The sequence below is a fragment of the Pecten maximus genome, chromosome 2 (assembly GCF_902652985.1).
Source record: "Pecten maximus chromosome 2, xPecMax1.1, whole genome shotgun sequence".
NCBI lineage: Eukaryota > Metazoa > Mollusca > Bivalvia > Pectinida > Pectinidae > Pecten > Pecten maximus.
This window is the reverse complement of record NC_047016.1, coordinates 47,286,972-47,300,550: the sequence shown is the minus strand read 5'-3', so window position 1 is coordinate 47,300,550 and position 13,579 is coordinate 47,286,972. Positions and strand designations below refer to the sequence as shown.

At 41.4% G+C, this 13,579-nt stretch overlaps 1 protein-coding gene across 2 annotated transcripts in view; it reads left to right on the top strand.

Moving 5' to 3' along the window:
* The window catches only part of LOC117322305 (double-stranded RNA-specific editase 1-like), a 76,194-nt gene extending 63,474 nt beyond the window's left edge, over positions 1-12,720 (top strand). For both annotated transcript variants that reach the window (XM_033877142.1, XM_033877143.1), the window contains 2 exons: positions 810-1,484; positions 7,316-12,720. In XM_033877142.1, the coding sequence (XP_033733033.1) occupies positions 810-1,484; positions 7,316-7,854 (1,214 nt within the window). In that variant the 3' untranslated portion in view covers positions 7,855-12,720. The remainder of the gene's footprint in view (positions 1-809; positions 1,485-7,315) is intronic.
* Positions 12,721-13,579: the final 859 nt, after the last annotated feature.

The window sequence follows — 13,579 nt, the reverse complement described above, 5'->3', positions numbered from 1 at the left end:
ATTTTTTCAATAAATGAAGGATATGATCTCCGTGTGGGTGAAGGGGTTGGACTGAATTGTGATGGCACATTCATCCTGAAATAAGCCCAGGATGACTTATTTCAGGATGGGCTTATTACCGGATGATGGAATTTGAACGTTTGTTAATATTTCTACTGAATAGCAACTGACATGGGCTTATTACATTATTACTAGATAGATACAGCTTGTTGTATGTGTGAGTGAACTGGGGTTGAATGTCATATGAATAGCGTTGAAATTTTCCGTACTTATTTTTCAGTACAGTATTTAATGTTTTGATTAGTCTTTGTGACCACAATTTGGAATTCAGTAAACATTTATTTATTCAAAGAAATGTGTCATATCAAGATGTATCTGCAGTTATACTAACACTTTCATTTTGCTATGATATTTTAGAACAGTATTAAACTTTTAGTCATTGCTTTATTTTTCATTTAATTAAGCTGAAATCGTTTTTAAAATTGATGTTTCGTTTATAGAAATCAACATGATTTTTATTTTGGCCTCTTCAGGAAAAGCTTGTAAATTTTATATAAGTATATATAAGCACTTGATTACCATTTGTGAAATACAACATGAAGTGTCAATGAGCTTTTACTTCACAAGGCAGGTAGTCAATATCACTCACTTCAATTACATCACAAAGAATTAAACCTGTGGAAAATCCATCTTTGTTACAATGTTGTTCAGTGGTGTTTTTAGTTTTCAAGGACTAGTAGGATTCAACCATTTATTCACCGATAATAATTGTACAAGTCTTTAAGTCTCTTGTGTTTGCCTCGTTACAGGTATGCAGCCCACAGGTGACGTAGCCACCAATGTACCCCAGGAACTTGCCGACCTTGTGGCAAAGCTGGTGTTAGAAAAATTCAGTGAGCTCACAAATGGCTTTACAAGCCCCCAGGCACGACGAAAGGTGCTTGCCGGTGTTGTCATGACAACAGGGGAGGATGCTACTAATGCAAAGGTGTTGTGTGTTACCACGGGAACCAAGTGCATCAACGGGGAGTATATGAGCGACAAGGGCATGTCACTGAATGACTGTCACGCAGAAATCCTGTCACGTCGCTGTGTGCTTCGCTTTCTACATGCAGAACTTGCCAAGCATTTATCTACAGACGCCGATGTGAAAAACACTTCCATATTTGTTGATCGTGAGGGGGGAGGGTTCATGCTCCGCGAGGGTGTGCACTTCCACCTGTATGTTAGTACCGCCCCCTGCGGAGACTCGCGGATCTTCTCGCCCCACGAGACAGCAAATGAACCTGGAGATTCGGGGGACAAGCATCCCAATCGCAAGGCACGCGGACAACTACGCACAAAGATAGAGTCAGGTGAAGGCACGATACCGATAAAGTCCTCGGCAGGGATACAGACGTGGGACGGAATACTCGAAGGCGAGCGCCTGCTCACAATGTCCTGTAGTGATAAGATAGCTCGCTGGAATGTCCTTGGCATCCAAGGTCAGTATTTCTAATGGCAATATGCCCTGCTACTAATTCTTATTAAGGAGACCATAGTTATCAGAATATACATGTAGTGTTACTGTATACCAGAAACTTTCGCTGCTGTTAAACTTTCGTTATTTCTTCCAATAAGATGGACACATTAACAAGAAGTATACTAGAAATTCTCTGATATTATCTCAGGACGAATTTGAAATTGAGCTGAGAAAAAATTTTGTTGGGAGGCGAAAGTTAACTGGTATACAATACTGTATATATATATTTATTTCTCGCGAAATAGCCATTTCAAATCTTGTACAATCTCATTTATATGTCATTGGGAATAGGCCAGGTGATCAATTTCATTTACTGTTTTGTTCATTTCAGTTGGATACTGTATATAATGATTCAAAATTTGGTTTCAAGTACAAGTATAAGTTTGATAGCATTTAACTTTTTACTCTAATTTACCCTTAGGGGCTGAGAAGATTGTTTTTCCCACAAGACAAAATGAGGTTATATTGTAATGGGTGCACAATATTTCACAAATTTTTAGTTTTTTTACTTCATTATTTTTTCCTGTAAAACACTACCTCTCCAGAATCACTAAATAAATTTTGACTAAATGACTAATGCATTTCTTTGCCAACCAAAGTAAGTGATATAATCGCAGCGTGTGCCACCTGTGGTGTGGTGTATATAGAATCCAATCACACTCTACCTTAGCCTGCCAACCTTTGATGTACAGGTTTTTGTTCATCAATCAATCACAGGTTTATTAGATATTCTGTTTTTATGAATGGAATGTTTGTTATTATTCAATACCGACACGCACGCCTGTGTACTAGATATTAATCACTTATTAATATTCCTATATGTTCAACTTGCCGTTTCAGACAATACGGGCATTAACTTAAAGCTAGTTTCTGTAATGTATCAATATTTCATGATGTTATCCAGTGTTTCGGAGAATGTTTAACAGCAGGCGATGTTTGTTATGTACACGTAGTGCGAAAAAACATTAATTTTAGTGGGGTTTTATTTCCTAGGTTCTGTAATTTCCTGCACCGAGTCGCAACAGATAGTCTGGACCGGTAGATAGAATGCAGATTGTACGAAAAGCCGTAAAATAGCTTGCGAGCAATCCACAGGAAATTACATTACTCCAAGACCTCAAATCCATGTTCTCGAAAAAGCTTTGACACAAAATCTTAACAGCGAAACCAACAAAATCTTAACAGTGAAACCAACAGTTGTTGACACAAAATCTTAACAGTGAAACCAACAGTTGTTGACACAAAATCTTAACAGTGAAACCAACAGTTGTTGACACAAAATCTTAATAGTGAAACCAACAGTTGTTGACACAAAATCTTAACAGTGAAACTCAAAATCTTAACAGTGAAATCAACTTGACACAAAATCTTAACAGTGAAACCTACAGTTTCTGTATGTGTTATATCCCCTTCATTTCCAACAGAACAGTGATGAAATACACTCATCAGTCACTGAAGGAATGTATGTACATTAACCTTCTCAGAAACTGTTTGATATATATATAATTGTACATGGATAAAATAATCTACAAATCAAGCACAAAATAGTACATTTGTATGTTTTGCAAAAACTTAAGAAATTTGAGCCCCACAAAAAATATCTGACGGTACAGGTTATTCTAGACTTTAAAGTTTGTCAGTATATATGTAATTATATATTTGTATCAGAAACACTCATTTTTCTGTGGTTTCTGGGGGCCGCAATGGCCAAATGGTTCATCACTAGCCCTCCACCTTTGGGTTGCTAGTTCGAAACCTACATGGGGCGTTTGCCAGGTAGTGACCGTAGGTTGGTGGTTTTTCTCTGGTTACTCCGGCTTTCCGCCACCTCCAAAACCTGGCACGTCCTTAAATGACCCTGGCTGTTAATAAGACGTTAAACAAAACAAACTGTGGTTTCTGTAGAGTTAGGCATTAAAACTTTAAACTGACCCTCAGGTTGGCCACACTCAAGTAGCAGTGTTGCCAACTACTGTGATGAAAAATCAGGTCATGACCCTTCAAAACAAGAGTGAAAAGGTCAAATCAAAGGTCATTTGCATAAAGACAAGTTTAGGGTGCGGCATGTAGACATGGTTCTCATAACATATTTTCAGTGATTGAACAGTCGGTGTTTAGTTTATAGTCTTTGATTCAGAAATGCCACTGTGCATGTAGTTCTTTCATAATTGTATCCTCAAATGGAAACTGCTTTGTCATCTTTCCCAACTTGGTCTTCATTATAGAAAGATTCCATAGATTGCAAGTACAACACAGTAAAATGATTAGATCCATAGATAAAGACACTGAAAACAAATTGATTAAAAAAGTTTTAAAGTTGAATTTTACATGAATTGGGTTACAATTACACCAACTATTCATCCTGTCACACTAGTTATTAGGCACGCCATTTGTCCTTAACGACAGGATGTTTAACAATGACAACCGATGGGTTTATTGACCAGTTTTTAATTGTTAAATTTTCAATTCAGTGACATATAAAAGATATGTATCATGCTGTATCTCACTGTTTGTCAAAAGGTGGCTATTTGTTGAGCCCCATACAGGAAAGGCAGCAGTTTCTCCCTTGTTTTTAGAGCACATTGGAAAAGCCCAAGGATAATGCTTACTGTTTTCTATTGAAATTGATCTGCTGCCCCCATCTTTCCTCCCACACCTTGCCCCCCCCCCCACCCCCCACTACTGCCCACTGCCCACTCTCCCCTGCCCCCTCCCCCTGCTCCCTCCCCCTTCTCCCTAGTTGCCCCCTTCCCCTTCCCTCTGCTGTTCCCTCCCCTTCACCCTACGACCTTGACTCCTCCCTGCTGCCCCCTCCCTCTCTCCTTCCCCCGCTGCCTCCCTCCCGCTACCCCTTACTGTTCCCTTCACCCTGCTGCCCTTCACTTTCACCCTCCCCTTGCTGCCTCCATTCCCTTCATCCACTGCCCCCTCCACTCCCCCTTCTGCCTCCCTACCCCTACACCCTGCTGTTCCCTTCCCTTTCACCCTCCCCCTGCTGTTTCCTTCCCTTCACCCTGCCCTCTTCCCTTCACCCTGCTGCCCTCATCCTTCAACCTGCTGCCCTCTTCTCTCACCTGCTTCTCTCTCCCTTACTCTCCCTCTGCTTCCCACTCTGCTGCCCTTCCTCTCCACCCTGCTGCCCTCTTCTCTCCACCCTGCTGCCCTCTTCTCTCCACTCTGCTGCCCTCTTCTCTCCACCCTGCTGCCCTCTTCTCTCCACCCTGCTGCCCTCTTCTCTCCACCCTGCTGCCCTCTTCTCTCCACCCTGCTGCCCTCTTCTCTCCACCCTGCTACCCTCTTCTCTCCACTCTGCTGCCCTCTTCTCTCCACCCTGCTGCCCTCTTCCTTCAACCTGCTGCCCTCTTCTCTCCACTCTGCTACCCTCTTCCCTTCACCCTGCTGCCCTCTTCTCTCCACCCTGCTACCTTCTTCCTTCAACCTGCTTCCCTCTTCCCTTCACCCTGCTGCCCTCTTCTCTTCACCCTGCTGCCCTCTTCCCTTCACCCTGCTGCCCTCTTCTCTCCACCCTGCTGCCCTCTTCTCTTCACCCTGCTGCCCTCTTCCCTTCACCCTGCTGCCCTCTTCTCTTCACCCTGCTGCCCCTCTTCCCTTCACCCTGCTGCCCTCTTCTCTCCACCCTGCTGCCCTCTTCTCTTCACCCTGCTGCCCTCTTCCCTTCACCCTGCTGCCCTCTTCTCTCCACCCTGCTGCCCTCTTCTCTTCACCCTGCTGCCCTCTTCCCTTCACCCTGCTGCCCTCTTCCCTTCACCCTGCTGCCCTCTTCTCTCCACCCTGCTGCCCTCTTCCCTTCACCCTGCTGCCCTCTTCTCTCCACCCTGCTGCCCTCTTCTCTTCACCCTGCTGCCCTCTTCCCTTCACCCTGCTGCCCTCTTCTCTCCACCCTGCTGCCCTCTTCCCTTCACCCTGCTGCCCTCTTCTCTCCACCCTGCTGCCCTCTTCTCTTCACCCTGCTGCCCTCTTCCCTTCACCCTGCTGCCCTCTTCTCTCCACCCTGCTACCCTCTTCTCTCCACCCTGCTACCCTCTTCCTTCAACCTGCTGCCCTCTTCTCTCCACTCTGCTACCCTCTTCCCTTCACCCTGCTGCCCTCTTCTCTCCACCCTGCTACCTTCTTCCTTCAACCTGCTTCCCTCTTCCCTTCACCCTGCTGCCCTCTTCTCTTCACCCTGCTGCCCTCTTCCCTTCACCCTGCTGCCCTCTTCTCTCCACCCTGCTGCCCTCTTCTCTTCACCCTGCTGCCCTCTTCCCTTCACCCTGCTGCCCTCTTCTCTTCACCCTGCTGCCCTCTTCCCTTCACCCTGCTGCCCTCTTCTCTCCACCCTGCTGCCCTCTTCTCTTCACCCTGCTGCCCTCTTCCCTTCACCCTGCTGCCCTCTTCTCTCCACCCTGCTGCCCTCTTCTCTTCACCCTGCTGCCCTCTTCCCTTCACCCTGCTGCCCTCTTCCCTTCACCCTGCTGCCCTCTTCTCTCCACCCTGCTGCCCTCTTCTCTCCACCCTGCTGCCCTCTTCCCTTCACCCTGCTGCCCTCTTCTCTCCACCCTGCTGCCCTCTTCTCTTCACCCTGCTGCCCTCTTCCCTTCACCCTGCTGCCCTCTTCCCTTCACCCTGCTGCCCTCTTCTCTCCACCCTGCTGCCCTCTTCTCTCCACCCTGCTGCCCTCTTCTCTCCACCCTGCTGCCCTCTTCTCTCCACCCTGCTGCCCTCTTCTCTCCACCCTGCTGCCCTCTTCCCTTCACCCTGCTGCCCTCTTCTCTCCACCCTGCTGCCCTCTTCTCTTCACCCTGCTGCCCTCTTCCCTTCACCCTGCTGCCCTCTTCTCTCCACCCTGCTGCCCTCTTCTCTCCACCCTGCTGCCCTCTTCCCTTCACCCTGCTGCCCTCTTCTCTCCACCCTGCTGCCCTCTTCTCTTCACCCTGCTGCCCTCTTCCCTTCACCCTGCTGCCCTCTTCCCTTCAACCTGCTGCCCTCTTCTCTCCACCCTGCTGCCCTCTTCTCTCCACCCTGCTGCCCTCTTCCCTTCACCCTGCTGCCCTCTTCTCTCCACCCTGCTGCCCTCTTCTCTTCACCCTGCTGCCCTCTTCCCTTCACCCTGCTGCCCTCTTCCCTTCACCCTGCTGCCCTCTTCCCTTCACCCTGCTGCCCTCTTCTCTCCACCCTGCTGCCCTCTTCTCTTCACCCTGCTGCCCTCTTCCCTTCACCCTGCTGCCCTCTTCTCTCCACCCTGCTGCCCTCTTCTCTTCACCCTGCTGCCCTCTTCCCTTCACCCTGCTGCCCTCTTCCCTTCACCCTGCTGCCTTCTTCTCTCCACCCTGCTGCCCTCTTCTCTCCACCCTGCTGCCCTCTTCCCTTCACCCTGCTGCCCTCTTCTCTCCACCCTGCTGCCCCTTCACCCTCCCCTATCTCTCCCCCCTGCTGCCCCCTTCACCCTCCCCTATCTCTCCCCCCTGCTGCCCCCTCCATCTCCCCCTCCCCCTTGTAACACTAGGGATCTTAATCTATCTTTCCTGTCCCCACTTATATATTCTATGTATATCAAAGACTAGTGATATAAATAATGAGTCTTTTATATGCACTGATAAATGTATAGTGCTTGCTTTAAGTATAGCAGAGTTATGTCCCTTAGATAGATATAGTTCATATAATACAAGGATGGCTGTATATATTACACGGATAAATAAATTGGCACCTGATGACAGAAATAATTACCTTCTTTTCTTTTAAAGTAGATTGCTGATATATCCTTACCTAATATTTGTTCATGTTTGTTGACAGGAGCCCTGCTCAGCCATTTTATACAGCCCATCTACTTTGATAGTATAATACTTGGGAGTCTGTACCACGGTGACCACCTGTCGCGGGCTGTGTGTACGCGCCTGGCCGGTATAGAGAACATCTTCGAACCCTATCACCTTCACCAGCCATATATGAGTGGCATCAGCAATCCGGAAAGTCGTCAGCCAGGAAAGGCACCAAACTTTGCAGTCAACTGGTGTTGTAACGATCCCAGTCTCGAGGTGATCAACGCCATGACTGGCAAACTTGAGGATGGTGGTGTTTCACGCCTGTGTAAAAATTCTTTCTTCGAGTTGTTCTCAAAACTGTATGGCAGTCTGACATCTTTAACCAACCAAACTGTAGCTGCCAAGCCAAGAACTTACTCAGAGGCCAAGGGTGCCGTCATGGACTACCAACTCGCCAAGTCGCAGCTTTTCAAGACATTCCAGTCACTTGGGCTTGGCAGCTGGGTGAAAAAACCCATTGAACAGGATCAGTTTTCATTGGACCAGACACAGGTCACATCCCTCAGCTAACCAGGACAGGAAGTCATCATATAGGTTGGATTGGGCATGACAGGAAGTTCTTATAATATCAAAGTAGACCAAACATGACAGGAAGTTTACACAGACTCACTCACAGAATATGAGAAAATCGGGTGATTATCATAGCAGGAAGTTGAATTTTGGATGATTTTGAAATGGGTGCAATTTTTTTTTTTTTTTTTTTTGTCATTTTTGCACCTCTAGGCCACTTTCCGTTAAAAAGTGTTTCAAACTGTTGTTTGATTTTGTTAGGCCATAGTGGTTTGAACTTGTGCAGTGTCATTGTTACGATTTCATCCAGGAATTAGTATTTGCAATATTGTGAAGATTTTGCTAAAAATGCATAGTGCATATAATGTATTGCCTTCTTTTGGTATTAAATTTCAATGTAGTTCAAGTTTGCAATAACATTAGGAACTTGAAATTTTCACTTCATTGTTGAACTTGTGGAAGTCTTACCACCAAATGTGTGAAAATAGAGCTGCCACGAAAATAACCCGATATTAGTCGGTTTGGGAAATGGGGATAGACCTAGCATCTGCTGGTTTTCTTTGACAAGCATTAACAAAAATTTTCAAAGTTTTTGGCTTAATATTCCCTATACAATAGTCAAAACAGAAAGAAGAAATTTCCAGTTTGGCGACATAAATGAACAGGCACCCTGAAAAAAATGAAAAAAATGGCCAAGAAGATATATGCATAAGAACTTTTCTCCGACATGTTTTCAAAAAGAGCAAATGTACACCTAGTAAAAGCAAGGTCTCAATCCACAGAGCAACATTTTAGGCCATACTACATTAATTTGGTACTAAATTACTTGTTCAGACTTCAGACATACTGTAGATATATACCAAAGTGAATAAAAATATCCCCAAGATGATTGGGGTATGTTTCCCTCATCAAAAGGTATTGGGTTAGCTCAAAGTTAAAGAGTTCGCAAGAATGTTTTATAGAATTATACTGATAATAGATTATTGTTTCAAAACAAACTAGGTTAAGTTAAAAAAAAAAATGCTGATCGTGATCGTGTTTTAAATTGGAATAAAGATGAACATGTTTTTAAGTGTAATTTTCCTTAGTCTTTAGCTGTTTCAACAAAGCTGACTGAAATTGTACTAAAAAAAAATCCTGTACTATTTTGACATCTTAATTTTTATCTTAAAATATTACGGGAAAATGTTATAAAAGAATGGGTGAAATAAATTTGGATGAGGAAAGACATTATCTTTAGCAAACAAAAATGTTTGGAACACAAAAAATTAATTTGGTATGGCCTAAAATTTTGTACACAAATTACAAGATCTACATGTATATCAATCAGAATTCTTTTTTTTTTTTTTTTCTCCATTTCTTTTACATCATTTGTAATCAAAGACTTTTTTTTTTTACTCAACCACAATGTTTTTAATACATGTAGATCTTTTGTTTTTATTAGATTTTAAACTAATTAAGGGTAAATCGTTAACCGAAAGCTTCCTGTCTGCTTGCATGGTGACTTAGGGTTGAAATGGATCCAGACTTGGTATTGATATCTTTAACAATGGTATGACTGTTGGTATGTCCTTTTTTTAATCCTTCATTGGCTCATTTGTTTATAGTTTAATATCAACTTATCAAAAAACTTTTTATTAATTCATTCATCAAAATAATATTGAAACATTTTTACCTAACTAAAATCAAAACACATTTTTAACAACTGGAAAATGTAGATCTTAATACTCTCCAAAACATATACAATATCTATCTTTAGTACATTTTTCATGGTTAGTATTTCAAATATTTACACATCTGTTCTGCATAGAATTTATAGTTGCTTTTTATCAAAATCTTAAGTTTTGAATCATTACACTAGAGTTACTTCCCTTTGTTACACTCGACAGTTGATGGGGCCAGTTTATTTCTGTGAATTTAGTAATGTCCATTCAGTGCAAAACTGGAATCCCAAACTGGAATTTTATAAAAGTAACATTTTATTCTTTTCCCTTATTTTAAGCGTTTATCTTTAAAAGTGAATGAATTACAGCACAGCAGGACATGTCGAAGCAAATAAGGATAATATAATTTAAGAAACATCGCCAAAAACATCCAGTTTGTGGACTTTCCAAACTAGACATTTTCAGTTTTCCAGTTTGTGGACTTTCCAAACTAGACATTTTCAGTTTTCCAGTTTGTGGACTTTCCAAACTGGACATTTTCAGTTTTCCAGATTTGACCCATTGGCGTGTATGTTATATATGATTTTTTTTCTATATCCTATTTTTTTTCTAAACTGTTCGTATTATATACGTACAACTTATTAATATGACTTGCTTACTGTAGTCGTATACATATTCGAAATGCTTGTCTCTCCTTTTTGCTGTAGATTTGTAATCTTCCTGAATTTCCATTGACTTTGGGAAACAAAGGACCATTATTAATGGCATTGTTCCACTTTCTATTGTTTGTTTGTTTGTTTGTTTATAGAATGAAGCTATGTTGACTTGTTTAGATAATTTATGTAGGTTTTGTATTCATACGTGAGCCTCAGGCTATTATTTTTAGTTCTATGTTGTTTTCCAATAGCTCAAATAATTTATATATCTGAATTTCATACTTTGTTGACAGTTCTTTTTAACTAGGGTAAATAGGATCAGGTTAGTATACTGCACACATCAGACCTAAACTTAATGATCAGATATTTTAAAGAAAGAAATTAAGTAAATTATGTAGCATATTTACCTGTGTAAGATTTTATGTAATAATACCATTTCCCTCAAGGTGAAAATCAAAAGAATATGCGTAAAATACAGAGAAACCATAAAATATGAAGATATGACTCGATTTCAAGGAAGATAATTTTTAAATATCATATTATGACATAGAGAAATTCATCAGTGTGCCGATGTATATACATATTGCATAGAAAATTTCTGGTTTTTAAATACTGTAAAACATGAAACGTTCTTTGTGCATAAACATTCGTTGTTTTGTGATTGTTATGGAGCCATGAATATAAACACAACGAAAAATTGTTGTATTTATTATTGTTATTTTTTTGTGGCTGTATAACCATGAAAGTTTGTATAGTACAACTGTTTTGATATAGCTCTATGAAATAATTTGACAGCTCCAAACCACGAAAGAAAGTACACACGTACATTTCATGTTCAACGGTAATTAACACTAAATATCTCTTATGCGATGGGATGCCAGGATAATTTTCACTCAACTTGATGAAACAAAAATTTACAAAGAAACATTTACGTAGACCTACAAGCTTATTTCAGGATGGATTCTGTTCATGGCAGATTTTTTGATTTTTTTTTTTTGGTATGATATTTTGAAAGTGCTTTTAGATAATGGAAATCTGGTGAAGATATTAAATTTATATCTTATTAAAATCTTACCTTTCCTTAAAGTAACACTCGGGTCATCAGTGGTGTACATAGTTCAATTCTAAAATAAATTCTAAATTAAGAAACTAGTTTTATCAATATAACTTCTGTTGCCCTGAGTTGGTTTGAATTTAGAAGGAAACAGGTATCATTAGAGGAAATCCTAACGACAGGTGACATTTTTTACATCCAATATGACAATCCATGCAAATCTCACCATCTTAGTGAAGGTGTAGATATCGATCCACACACCAGGATTTGAAAAATATAGAAAATATTGAAGAAATCACGAGAGATTTTTCAGTAAATTTACAATTTTAACTCCAAGCAGGAAAAAAACATGTCAAAATATATCTATATGTAGCAAAGATTTTTGTTGTTGTTGATGCTTATAGCACTGAATTAATAATGTATTTTGTTGACAGTCCAAAATGTTCAAAGGGACATAACTCCATAAAGATATGGTTAAATCAGTTTGGTGTCAGCATTTTATGCTCGAGATCACTAACAATTCAAGTTTAAAAACAATGTATCTATTGTAACACACACAAAAATAATTATAATAAATAATTTAATATATTTTTTGTGAATTTTTTATAACATTTTTTTTGTCAAAGTAGCTGTAGAATTCAGTGTTAGAGGTACCCTAGACATTATGTAATGTGATTACGTATACAATACCACTGTGACATGTTGTCCAGATTTAAGTTATTTTGTTGTGCCCCAAGTAGGCAGAAGTTAATGTATCTGTTGTATTTAATTGACCTGGTTATGTATATACATAGCATCATTTAAGATATTGATGCAAGTCCTTATTTTACAGAATGCCTCCAAGATTGGGGTGGATTTTGATTTAGTTATTACAACAGCACAGAAATGCCAGTTTGTATTCTAATAATTAACACTTTTTTCATTCTTAATGATGAACTATTGTTTAACTTAATAGGTTTCTGTTTTTACTAACACTACATTTTTAACATAAATGAGCTCACCAAAGACAATCATCATTTTTTTTTAAACAAATGCAAAGCAAAACGTTGAATGGAAATTTTACAATTATGAATGTTTTCAAATCGACCAATCATTCCCATAATTTTTTTCTATAATAACAATCATTTTATCATCAATTGAAAAATTGTCATCAAATGCACAAAGTGCAGAAATTCATTATGAGAAAGAGTTTTCATATTTCTCATCATGGTATGTTATGCAAGTCATTGAATGATCAGCATTTTAATAGGTTTCATAATTTTGTGAACTAAATCACCTGGTCATGGCTCTTGTGTCATGTGACCTTGAGGACATAATTATGTGGTATTCGTGAAGGTCACGTCATGTGACCTTGTGGACATGAGTGGTATTCGTAGAGGTCACATAACACTGTATTGCACAGCACTCGTCAGTACATGTTTTCCTTACGCAACCACATCACATTCATTTATATTGTTACGATCTCGCAAATAAAATGGCTGAAAAGCAATTGTATTGTTATGTTGTCAATCCCAAGGATGTAGGAAAAACTGTTGTCTGTCCTTAGGAGGTCGGAAAAGCTCTGTTGTCCCTCCCTAGGATGTCGGAAAAGCTCTGTTGTCCCTCCCTAGGATGTCGGAAAAGCTCTGTTGTCCGCCCCAAGGACGTCAGAAAAGCTCTGTTGTTCGTCCCAAGGACGTCAGAAAAGCTCTGTTGTCCGCCCCAAGGACGTCAGAAAAGCTCTGTTGTCCGCCCCAAGGACGTCAGAAAAGCTCTGTTGTTCGTCCCAAGGACGTCAGAAAAGCTCTGTTGTTCGTCCCAAGGACGTCAGAAAAGCTCTCTTGTCCGCCCCAAGGACGTCAGAAAAGCTCTCTTGTCCGCCCCAAGGACGTCAGAAAAGCTCTCTTGTCCGCCCCAAGGACGTCAGAAAAGCTCTGTTGTTCGTCCCAAGGACGTCAGAAAAGCTCTGTTGTCCGCCCCAAGGACGTCAGAAAAGCTCTGTTGTCCGCCCCAAGGACGTCAGAAAAGCTCTGTTGTTCGTCCCAAGGACTTCAGAAAAGCTCTGTTGTTCGCCCCAAGGACGTCAGAAAAGCTCTGTTGTCCGCCCTAAGGACGTCAGAAAAGCTCTGTTGTCCGCCCCAAGGACGTCAGAAAAGCTCTGTTGTCCGTCCCAAGGACGTCAGAAAAGCTCTGTTGTCCGCCCCAAGGACGTCAGAAAAGCTCTGTTGTCCGCCCCTAGGATGTCGGAAAAGCTCTCTTGTCCGCCCCAAGGACGTCAGAAAAGCTCTGTTGTCCGCCCCAAGGACGTCAGAAAAGCTCTGTTGTCCGCCCCAAGGACGTCAGAAAAGCTCTGTTGTCCGCCCCAAGGACGT